General features: G+C 33.0%; 3 protein-coding genes across 3 annotated transcripts in view; 2 read left to right on the top strand and 1 right to left on the bottom strand.

Annotated features, from left to right (window-relative positions):
- Window positions 1-1,562: 1,562 nt before the first annotated feature.
- HELRODRAFT_172498 (hypothetical protein) lies at window positions 1,563-2,574 on the bottom strand (the record flags this gene model as incomplete). The annotated part of the gene is made up of 3 exons (XM_009019178.1): window positions 1,563-1,820; window positions 1,916-2,155; window positions 2,473-2,574. 3 exons carry the CDS (start codon window positions 2,572-2,574, stop codon window positions 1,563-1,565), a joined length of 600 nt encoding a protein of 199 aa, XP_009017426.1.
- Window positions 2,575-4,979: 2,405 nt separating this feature from the next.
- On the top strand, window positions 4,980-10,307 carry HELRODRAFT_172497 (hypothetical protein; the record flags this gene model as incomplete). Its single annotated transcript, XM_009019177.1, has 9 exons — window positions 4,980-5,046; window positions 5,450-5,721; window positions 6,086-6,191; window positions 7,211-7,402; window positions 7,656-7,731; window positions 7,879-8,057; window positions 8,866-9,048; window positions 9,563-9,747; window positions 10,203-10,307. 9 exons carry the CDS (start codon window positions 4,980-4,982, stop codon window positions 10,305-10,307), a joined length of 1,365 nt encoding a protein of 454 aa, XP_009017425.1.
- A 557-nt stretch (window positions 10,308-10,864) lies between these two features.
- HELRODRAFT_172496 (hypothetical protein) overlaps window positions 10,865-12,500 on the top strand; it is a gene marked incomplete at both ends in the record, with an annotated part of 3,397 nt that continues 1,761 nt past the window's right edge. The window contains 3 exons of the mRNA XM_009019176.1: window positions 10,865-10,907; window positions 11,180-11,296; window positions 11,366-11,483. Of these exons, the coding sequence (XP_009017424.1) occupies window positions 10,865-10,907; window positions 11,180-11,296; window positions 11,366-11,483 (278 nt within the window). The remainder of the gene's footprint in view (window positions 10,908-11,179; window positions 11,297-11,365; window positions 11,484-12,500) is intronic.

The following is a 12,500-nucleotide window of genomic DNA, read 5'->3' as shown; positions in this document are numbered from 1 at the left end:
CACCTTGATAATTTTCATGAGAATTTTGAAGGAATGCCAAGTCGGTAAAAGATTTGCGATAAAAATATAAATGTGTGGTATTTAACTTTCAAAATTGACGGCGTAATAACGCTTTATAATAAAATTATATTTATTGAATCCAAATTATTATACTTTTCCCTAATATTTATTTTTATTACGTTACACGGTGCTCTACCCAACTCACGAACCACCACCGCATCGCTCACGAAGTTTATGTCAGCCAAATTTACTTTTGAATGAATAGCCTTAGATCTCAATTGCGATTGATATGTTTAACTTGAAAAATTTGAATTCATACTCAAATGGTTGACTACAGTAAGTGAGGTGTGGTTAGACAAAACTATTGTAAATGATATTAATGCTTATAAACTAAATTTATGTTTTACTTTATTTTACTGCAAAAACAGCTTGGTAAGCTTTATCAGCGTCGTCAGTGCCTATTTGTGTTTAGTTGCAAACCATTTAAAGCTGAAAATTCATTTGTCTGTATGTCTGAAACAATTTTTTTATTTAATCGCAATTTCATTGACTGTTCCTTTGTTTGTATGACAAGCCTTGTCATTGTCAACAAGAAACGTGTTTGCTTTTTAAGCAACAGGCTGTACACAGTTTTCATTGCACCTGAAGTAAACAATTGTAAAACTTTGTAAACAATTTTTTTGTTATATCTATACTCTCCTGTATTGAACTTTCTATTTCGGCAAACTTGCTGCCCAAGTTCACAATTGCGTTCCGAAAAATTTTACTCTTAATTCTTTTAATATTGAAAACGGTGAGAATAGGCACTCACTCGAACTCATCAGCGAATAACACATTTAAATCTGTTTATTTTCATTTGAATTGTCCCGTCAACAGTTTTTTCGAATAAATAAATAATTTATTAAAAATGTCAGTGAATATACATTCAAGGCAAAGCGGGCGATGTTGGACCTTGGACGTGGTACTATTGACATGGTTTCTACTGATGATGTTGAAAGCTTCAATGTTTTAAACGTTGTTCGAGTTTCTTAGTTAGTCGATGCCCTCTCTCCCATGTCGCCTGTTAGTGGCGTTGAATTTAGTTTCAATCTCTGTTTCATTTTTAGTTTATTTGTTAAATTTAAAATTTTTTATAAAACAGTTTAAACGATCATGCATTCATATTTTAACACAATCATTTACTTTGTTTTATGGTTTTTTTGTAACCAGATGCGGCTATTTAGGTTATAAGTTTGACCATCGTCATATTTTAGCGGGTTTGTTTTAATTTTATAGAATTTAAAATAAAGTATGTCTGCCTGAAAAATCTTATTAGAACACAGTTTAGACAGCTGAGAAAAGATTTCTGCAGTTATCGTATAAAAATAAAATTTATATCGCGGCTCCAACATTATTTAATTTTTCGATTTGTTCTCAACCGATTTCTGTGAAATGATGTATCCTTTATAATCATTCAAATTTTATCGGGAAAGCGATTCTTATTTTAACGAGCCTTTGTTTTTATTTCAATGTTTCTCTATACAAAAATATTTTCTATATTACCAAAAAATTAACTTGATTTTTTATAACTCAAAAAGTTTCAAGACTTCCTCCTTAGAAATAGTTCCATCGCTGTTCACCATCTTGTTTAGAGATTCTTTTATGTCATCAGTTTTATTCCTCCAGTCTCTTTCTTCCTGGACATCTCGAAATCTCGTCCTCCGGACTTTATTTTTTGCCTTCCCATTTTTCGTCTTCCGTTTGAGAGGTCTGTTCAGTAGGAACTCAAATCTCTCCTTACATGTTTCGACATCATCGTTAACGAAACCTTTATAGATTTCCTGTAAATTAATCAAACCAAATTAGATATTTGATAAAATATGCATATGTTGTTATATTTTGTCTATTCATGTATGTACAAATAAAATTAACTTACGTCATCGCTATCTGAAGAAAATTGGTCTTCCGTGTAATCAGTTAGTCCTTTCCATACTTTGACTTTTCTTTCTAAGACATCGTTATTTTTCCTATCTTCCGATAAATGGCATTTTTGCATTTGCGTTCCTATCCCATTTCTTGCTCCATTTAAATCAGCTCGAGCATCAACAGTTTTTTCAGTTTGTTTTTTGGATCGCTTTTTAGACTGAATCTTTGGAGGCATATTTGAAGAATTGCTCTGTCAAATGTTAAAATGATGTCTAACTGGGATTTGTTTTAGAGGAGACGAAACGTCATTTATATACAAATGTGATAAGTATACAAAACAAAGTTTGTTAGAAATCTTTACAAGGCCATCATTACAATCTTTATTACAAAGAAATCATACGATTAATGAACTTACAACCATCCATTAAACTTTAATAATAAAAACGATTGTATAATTATTAAATATCCAAAAATAAGTTTATTGGAATGAAAATAATTAAAATTATCATCAATATTCGGCAGTAATAAGCCTGCACACATTTCACATTGCATAAACTGGATCCTGACCCGCCCATATATGTGTGACGTAATTGATGCTTCAGATCCGTATCCGGATTTGTGTACCGTCTCTTTCGGAAAAGCTTCAGAAGCGCCTTTTAGTGTGCTCATCATTGGAATGATGATGCTCCAACAGTTCGTTCATTGATGAAATCGTCCTTCATCTGATAGAATTCCAAACTTCAAACGCAATTTATGCCTTCCAAAGATTGAGGATCAGAAGGCCAGAATGTTTATTCAAATGTATGTTTGCTATAAAGAGGCTAAATTTGAGCAAATAAATCTTCAATCTCCAATCCATTTTAAATGGTTGATTGTTCTTTTCCTTTTCTAAAACTCTACCTGGCATGCCACATGTACGTACATGTGTGTTACTGTAAACAAACAGTTCTCAATCAAAGTTATCGTCGTTTGGAGTTAAAATTTCAAATGGACATATTTTTGATGAAATTAGCTCAGCTTACGGTGCTGTGAACGGGATTTATTTTGGGTCATTCCAACGGTTGCTAATTCGAATCCTCATTCGTTTAGGCCTGCCTGTCATGCAGTAGAGTTTTGATGGCTGGTTAAGAAAGTTTCTAGCCTATTTGGAACGTTTACAATGTATTCGTTTGTCATTTGATATGACGAATTTCTCATACTAGAATTATTAAATTATGCAGTTATAATTTGGAATTAATGAATAAATGCTTGAACAATAAAAAAATAAAGAAATTATGAAAGACTAGGTGGATAACTTAAATGAATTGATGAACAAACTAATGAACGAACGATTAATTGAAGGAATGAGCTAATAAATAATATAGTCAGATAAATATTATCATTACATTTCGAAGTATTCAATAGTTTTATAAAATTGCATATTTTATGATTTTCGTTCAACTGCCGAGATAGCTAGCATTCAATAAATTTTGTTTCGTTGTTTTCTCTGTCGCTAAAAACTACTGAATTAAATTTATTTTAAATTTATTTTAAAAATTATTCTAATTAAAATTATTTTAATTCAATAAATATAATGTATATAAGTTTATTTTTATAGCCGCCAGATGGATTTTGTTATTTTTGTATGTATTTAGTGAATCGTTCTATTTACTATTATTATTTTTCTTCTTCTTACTACCATTTTCATACGCTCGTGTATCTGCAACATTCTGTAGGATGATGATCAAACTCAACGAGTAGACAATTTTCAGAATGAATGGACGAATGAATGAATGGACGAATGAATGAATGGACGAATGAATGAATGGACGAATGAATGAATGGACGAATGAATGAATGGACGAATGAATGAATGGACGAATGAATGAATGGACGAATGAATGAATGGACGAATGAATGAATGGACGAATGAATGAATGGACGAATGAATGAATGGACGAATGAATGAATGGACGAATGAATGAATGGACGAATGAATGAATGAATTATTTGGTTTCATATTTTCGGTATATTTCGTCATTTCTGTTGAATGAATGTTTATTTATTGCTTATTAATTGATTAGAATATAATTTTGGATAACTGAGTAATTGGTTGTACTCTATTATTTGGATCTTAGTACTACTCAGACTATTGGGATTATTATAGGTCGAACCTTGTATTGTATTTGGATTATATTGCTCTGTTATACAGATCACCTGATGAACGCTGCTTAGAAGCTCTAATAAAGGGTTGATTGAACAACTACAACAACAATGTTTTGTCAAATCTTCATTAATAAAATAAGATAAAAAATATAAAAACAAGACATATAATATTATCGAAAGCTACCTCTCGATACTATAACATCTAACCAGGTGATTTTTATCACGATAAGAATACCGACTGTCTTAGTCTTGATCCATTCAGCACTATAAGCCATCATCTTCTGAAGAACGCCTCGTGTTCACCGAATATTTGAAGTACGTATGAAATAATTTTCCCATCAAAATGTCAGATTAACGGTGGATGCAACGAAAACTGGATCCAGAGAACTTTGATGACCACATTTTTGGACTTGAAAATTCTTGATATTTCTCCTGTTGAAGTATTTTCTGCGTATTTCAAAAACTCTGCATTTATTGTTGTGAGGATCTTAAATTGTTTTCAGTCCAAATTTTCATAAACTTTTTTAAAGAGTTTTCAATAATTTTCGTCCTAACCTCAGTCAATTTTTTTATTGTGCAGCTTTAACTCCAATGTTCCCACTTGCTTGTGGCCCTTTTTTCCATAGGTAAACTTATAGTCAAATCAAAATAACTCATACTACATTCAAATGCTTTCAATTTAACCATATATTTCGTTGTAAACATAGAAGTAGAATTCAATTTAAAAAAATCCAAGCGTCTAAAATATATTTTTCTTCAATTAATTTTTCCAATTAAAATTAGATTTACAACGTATCAGCATGAATTTGAATATTTGAGCTCATTTTTTAAAAAATCTAATTTCCCGCTTTAAAAAATAAATTTAACAACGTCACATTGAACTAAATTTATACAAAGCTCAGTTTTCTATGTATTTATAGAAAACAATAATGAACCTCTCGTCCATCCTTTTGACCTGTCTCATGAGCTGGCTCCTGGCGATAATTAGATGTTCAGGTTTTTAAGTTACCGCTCTTCATTATACGCATTTAAGATTGCAAAATTTTTTAGTTACAAAAGAGTGATTGAAACCGAGTTGGAAAATAGGAATATAAGCAGATACGACCCAGCTCGAGAGTTTAATAGTTGGAGGCGTCGGGTCCTGATTTGCAGTGGTCTGCTTCGAATGCCAGAAAATTCCCGCCTAGCACATGCAGTGCGTGCAATGCCTGTTTATACGTTTATTCATGTATATATGTATTATTTATTCTGTGTATGTGTGCGTGTGTGTGTGTCTTGATACGTTGGAGTAGTTGCAGTAAGAAACTTTGAGCTGCTTTTTGAGCTGCCTAGCTATGATTACGATAACAAAATGAATTGAATTTCAAAAAATTTTCGACTTTTCAAAAAATTGAAACAGCACAGAACGGAGAGAAATGCACATTGAAGACAGAGGTCCCGGCCTTCGTAATAAACGATTGCACGGGCCGCTACATCCCGCCAGCTCTGCAGAACCCTTTTAGCGTCACCAGCGTTCTCGCTATAGAGCTGAAACCAAAACAAATTCATCATCAGAAATTCATTATAGCCTGGGAGCGGAGAACTGACTTTAAGGAAGCTAGGTGCTCGGAAAGCTTTCCTGGTGACAACTGGAACGATTACAATTTCAATGACCAAAGTTTTGTAGGGGAAGTTCTTACAAATTATGTTTATATTGTTTTATACACGTAAACATACCATTAATTATGCTTAATCCTACAAAGTCAGATAAGCAAGCACCCACAAACCCACACACACGTACATACTTGACAATATGTACTGTGCATATATATAATTTATGTCAGATGATTTTGAAGTACAATGTTCATGTTCATGTTTCTGTGTGGTTTTGCGCATACATACACAAATATATACCCAAACATACACACTTCAAACATACGCACATCAATACACATATAAACACACAACCATACATACATATACAAACAACATATACAAACATATATGCATCCATTCACACATAAACACATAACCATACACACATACATACGTTAAGACAGTGCCCATTCGCGAAGGACACATAGATAAAGAGTTTAAGACTTACCTGTACCAGACAGATGTTCAACTCTACCAAAATCTTTACTGCAGGATTAAGCTATCAAGTTAAAAATCATTTTCTAATTTTTATTTAACTAAATCTGAGCACAATTTATAAAAAAAAATTATTATTTTTTTTCAAAACAAAATACAAGCAGAACAAATAAAATAACGGTTTATCGGTCAATTACTTTATTCAAATCTTTATGATTTCATGCTTCTCTCACTAAATTATTAGCCATGTTGTAAAAGGTATAGCTTTATAATTTGTTGTACAATGTATTAAAATAAATTTAATTTTGACTTCGTTGGTTGAACTACTGAATTATATTATTAAAAATTATTTGTTAACAATTATGCTAATAAAAGTTTGCTACTATGACTAAAAATATCCCAACTCTTCTCTAATTGTTATGTAACAACGTCCACACTTTGTCCGATCCGCGAAAGTATTCTATTGCCTACCCAACATGTACATTGATGGATTTAAGTGCCATATTCTAGGTGCCCTCAAATTCAAGTTCAACCAATTTAGAAAATAACTAAATAAAATGAAATTACAGTTCGTTACGAAAATTACAACTAAGATAATATTTATAGTGTTCGTCCAATTAGCGTAACAAAATAATGGGTATTTGTTGTGATAATTGGATCAAAAATAAGTAGATATACGTATAATGAAATAATTTTTACCATGAAATAAAGTAAAAACTAAAAATAAAGAATGTAAATCAAGTATTATATTGCATTGTAGATTTAATGATTTGAAGGGCGCCTATATTGAGTTCAGAGTTCATTCAGAGGTATGTTTATGTGCCATTAAGCTAACAGAACCATCTTTAATGACCCCTTCCCCTGAATTTGATATATAAATTATAATTGATAGTTTATGAAACGTGAAATGAATTATAATTTTGCTCAAACTTTTTTTCAACTAACTATAATATAAAAAAGTTCGCACTTATTCTCTGATTTACTCCTGCTAACCCGTTGCCAACCAGCATCGGCTCCGCCGCGGATCACCGGTCTTTATCATGATTGCCCCTTCAGACCACACTTTAAGAAACATTGTAATGAACCACAGATGAGATTCCCCACGAACCGTGCCGCACCGCAAAGCTGGAAACACAACCTGATCTCCCCTCTCACAGAATCCGGGTCGACCACAACTGCGAGATCCACCTCATGCTGGATGGCGCTCGACACAATGACGCAAACAAAGAATTTTTGAAGGTGTATGGCCACGTCTGCTTTACGGTCGCTACTCGCGGGAGAGGTTAGCGATGATGATTATGATGAGGGTGGGAGTGTGATGATAGTTCACGATAATGGTAGTTACGATTGTGATTGTAATGGTAATCAATGATGATAACGATTGTGATGATTACTGATGAAGTTAACGGCTTTGGTGATGATGATGAAGAAGATGAAAGAATCAAAATGGTAAAGGTGACATGACTAACAACGATAAGAAGGAAAACTACAATAATAAAATACAATCACATACAATGGCAATAACGTTTTCACAGTTGATTGCAAGACTTCGGTGTTTGATTACTCAGATCAGCAGTACAACACAGGCGATCACTGGAGGTGTAACCGCAAGTAACTAATCTTTTACAAATGGTTATAACAATACGCAATTCTTTTTATAACTCTCACCACTATTGATTTCAGTATCATTAATTTACTAGCCAACAGGCTGTGCGATCCTGCTAATGTTTAAAAGTATGTACCTAATTAATGTAGCAGGGATGCATGTTCGGACACAAAAGTTCAATCGCATGGATGGGGGATGGCGATGGTCATAGAAGAGGAAGAGATGTGGGTAGGAACCGAAAGTGTGACGCTTAAGTATATTGCAGGGTTGGTTCCTATGGGAGATGACTACTCCTGCCAACGAGTCAATCCCTCCTATGAGCTACGGATGGGTGAGTGAAGTAGTGTTACGTGAAGTGTTGTTTATACCTATGCCTCAATGTCTCTAAGAGCGGATCTAGACAATTTTGACAAGGGTAAGCAAAACTTGACTGAGAGGGGCCAAAAACTGAAAAGACTTGGCGACCATTTTTTGGTTATCGGACAATTTCGGATCCATTTTTCAATTTAAAACGATGATTTTTTGTACAAAAAGCGGTGTTTTTATGTTTTTCGGTTATCTCGCCAATTTTTGGTCTATTTGTAACTCAATAACAATGTTTTCCTGTCATAAGACTGAGTTTCACTGACTTTCAATAAAACACTTGTCACAACGGATGGCCCCCGGCTCCCCTTAGATCCGCCACTGCGACTAAAAAGTTGATGACTGCTGATAACGCCAAAAAATGTTTCATTGTAATAATAAAGTTTTATAAAGTTTTATAAAGTTATGCTAATTAATATGATTGTAATTTATAGCAATAATAATTATATCTCTAACGCAGAGCCTTTGCAAGAGATAGGTAACTTGATTGTTGTTTTTTCAATATATCTTGCATTATTTATTGCATTATTCGTCTTAGAAATATCAACAGCGGACAAAGAACGCTAGCGAATATGTGTGAATCCAGGCATCATGTACCTTGCAGTTGGCAAGCAGGAGTTTCTTCGCCTTCGAATCCAGTCACTGCGAAAATAGAACCATGCGAGTAAACCATTCCCACATCTCGCTAGCCGATTATCTTAGTTAACATAAAAAAGAACAAACTTGGAAGGAGAAAACAAACCGGAAGTGGATAATGCAAATAATATGATAACAAGGAATTCCGGATCTGGAAATTGGTGCCAATGGGCCCAAAACAACTGTTGTCTTTGTTAGCGAAGATGATTTAACGGTGATCATTGACGGGGTTGAGAGGCAAATTAATGCCAATCAGCAAACCACATTGAGTATCGAGGAAACTATCTGCATCGAAAGTGAATATGGTAGGTATTTGTTTGCAGGTTGTTTGTTTTTTTTTGTGTTTTGGTTGTTTGTTCTTAGTCTGTCGTTGTTTGTAAATTTGTTGTGAGTATTTCTTTGTTCATTGTTGTTGTTGTTGTTTGTTATTGTTTGCAGGGGCGTCAATCCGTCATGAATGTTGGGAGCGAAAAATGCCCTAATTGATCAAGTTTTTAGTTGATTTAGACTTTTTTTTATCTAAAATAAAATTCAGTGTTTTTATATCAAAAAAATTATCACCCATCTATAATGTGCAGGCATTTGTAGACGCTCCTGGGGTTTGTGTGTGGATCTTTTATCGTTGCTGTCGCATGTTGTATACCATGATCAATCATTAATTTAGTCTTTTCTAGTTAGTTTGTCTTGTTAGAGACAATAAAAGGCAAAAAGTCTTTGTATTCTCATCACGTCAGTTTTTATAATAGTTGTTTAAATTCCAATAAGTGTCTATTTAATAAATTAGTTTTGTTCAAATTGAATTGATCAATCACGTTCCATTCATTCGAACAACAACAGGGAATATAAAATTTGCCGTGATCCCAAAAATGAAGAGCGGACGATTCGATACAGGATCCGGTTGTTACAAATGTAAAACGGGAGGAGAATATATCCAAAAAGGTTGGTGTGTCCCGAATAGATTTCTGAAAGACGATCAGGAGACTTTGTGCAAGACCGGTAACAACCAAATTAGTGTCAATAATGTAAGTACTAAAATTTACCATTCTCACGGTTTTGTTTTTGGGAGTTTTATGCTGTTACTCCGTGGCGTCAAGATGCAAACTTTCAAAACAATATATCTGAAATTAAAGCCAACAAGTGAATAAATAAATAATTAAATAAATATCTTCCAGCATGTTTTAAAACATAAAGACAAAGTAATTTAACTAAGAAAAAAAGTGCATTGTTTGATTTCAACAGGTCACCGGGTTAACTCAGTAGAAGTGCCATGTCTCGCGCTGCTATTACGCGATAGCATGGTTCGAATACAGTCTGTCGAAACTGTCTTATATTTTTTCAAAGGACTTTTATTCAGATAAAATGCCAATTTTCTGTCTTTATCATATTTCATTCTTTATTATATTACAATATCTTTTTGTTGGGCCTTATATTTTGGCAATATCGACCCACACAAAACCCAATCTTTAACATTTTGTAGCAGTTGAAATGTGGTGATATTCAACAAGGGACTCAAGGACTTCACGAATGTACTCCATTGTTGACCGTGATCTCTTCTCTCTGTAATTTTTCCAGTAATTGTTAGATTTTCCATTCTACCCCTATGCATGACGCTACCGAAAAACTTTAACGTTGGATTATTTGTAGTAATTTCCTCTTTTCATAGCTAAATTGACATTGGAAGTATGAGATGTCCAACTAATTTTCATAATTCTTTTTTTAGAACCACATCTCAGCAGCGTCAGTCATTTTTCCATTTCTTTAGAAATCGCCATAAGGTGATTATATGATTTTAATGTTAATTTTACCATCAGTAAAACCAACAGTAAAATCATTGTACCATCTTGACATAATTAACAAATGAACAAACAGACGGCCAGAAAATAAGTGAACAAATGAATGAATAAGTAATTGATAAATAAATGAACGAATAAATGGATGAATAAACGAATAAATGAATGAATTGAAAGATGAACCGAAGCAGAAATAAATGTATGAGTGAGTGAACGATTGATTGAATGAATGAATGAAGAAATGAATGAATGGACAAATGTACAAGAGTAAAAGTATAAAAAAATGAACAGACGAATAAATGAATGAAAATAAATTCAGGTTGACAGCGGGTCAATAACTCTTTGTAAAATGACAACCGTTAAATGTTACTGTCGAGCTGAAATTTTTTCGGGTTTGTGATAATGATGTGTTTGTGATAATGATCACTATAGTAATAAGAATTGTTTTTATTATGACGATGATTGTTATGATTAAATTAGTGGCGGATCTGGACAATTTTGACGGGGATGAAGGGGCAAAATTTTGAAATGTTTAGATTTTAATATTTTGACGGGGGCCTAGAAAGTAGCTAAATTTTTGGTAGTGTAGCCAAAATTATGCTGGCAAATTTTTTCTTGTTTAATTTTTTTCTATGTTTTGCTTATCACGTAAATTTTTTGGTAGATTTTCTCTACAAAACGGGTTTTTTGTGTATCGCCAGAGATTCAACAACTTTTAATAAAATTCACTCAAAGTGGGAGGCCATGGCCCTCCTGACCCACTCAAAATCCGCCACTGGATGTAATAATAGTAATAAGATTTAATTATTAATCAATAAAAAATTTAAATTTAAATTTAAAATAATAATAGTAATTGCGGCGATGATGAAGATTTTAATGGCATTGATGAAAAATGATAATAACGATAATGTTTGCAACGGTCTGAAGGTGAACGAGCTATTCTATCAAGGCATGCCAAGCATCGCGAAGTCAGACATCGTATTTAACGTACTATCATGACAACATTTAAAATTATAATTATTAGTAATTCTATTTTTATTCTATAATTATAGCCTATATTATTATATAAATTATTATTAATAATATTATTATTATTTAGCTATCATCACAAACAGCAGATATAATATAGTGCCCCAAATTAATCAACCTAAACCATGCCTGGTATAATGCAACTGGAATGAGTATTTAGATTGATAAATGCTGCTCATTTGGTACGGAAAAGAAAAATTTCGCATAAGAGCAGTTCCAACCATCGAATTAAAACTTCATTTTAAATACCTGGAAAAAATTATAGTTTTTATAGATGTTATACAAAGGAAAAGCATCAGCTGATAAAAAAAACTTAACCAGATTCTGTAATCAACGTGCCAGACTGGTCGCTTTAATTGAAATCGTAAATACTTCGCAAATACATTCCACAACAGTTAGCCTTTGAACTTCGCACCTACGACATTCTGTCATTCCGTTGACCTGGATAAGCAGCAGACTGGATCCTGTGATAGGATTGGCTGTCCCTGCCTATTAACAACTGCGTGTCAGAGTGTCTATCACTCCCATTCAATTCAAGAGGATTGAACGTGAGATCTCTGAAAAATTTTACAGAAAAGTTATGAGTTAAACTACGAAATCATCTCAAAACAGGCCAATGATGAAATAAAAAGCATTGATAAAATATTATTTGTATTCTTATTTCTATTTTTATTATTATAATAAATTAAGCAGTTATCGCAATGAGAACATTCAGAGTAAAATGGATATTTTAGTATTTTTAACTAATTTTTATATTTGTAATGTATATCACAAGATTGATTGTAGCTCAATTAATTTTTAATTTAAACTTCGAACGTAAGGAGGAGGAGCGTAAAAAGAGAGAAGAAGAAGAAGAAAGACGGAGGAAAAAAGAAGAGGAAGAGCGATTACGAAGGGAAGAAGAGGAAAGGAAAAGGAGGGAGGAGGAGGAAGAGAGAAAACGAAAGGAAGAAGAA

The sequence above is a fragment of the Helobdella robusta genome (assembly GCF_000326865.2).
Source record: "Helobdella robusta unplaced genomic scaffold HELROscaffold_24, whole genome shotgun sequence".
NCBI lineage: Eukaryota > Metazoa > Annelida > Clitellata > Rhynchobdellida > Glossiphoniidae > Helobdella > Helobdella robusta.
The sequence above is the reverse complement of the archived record's forward strand: the minus strand, read 5'-3'. Positions and strand labels throughout refer to the sequence as shown.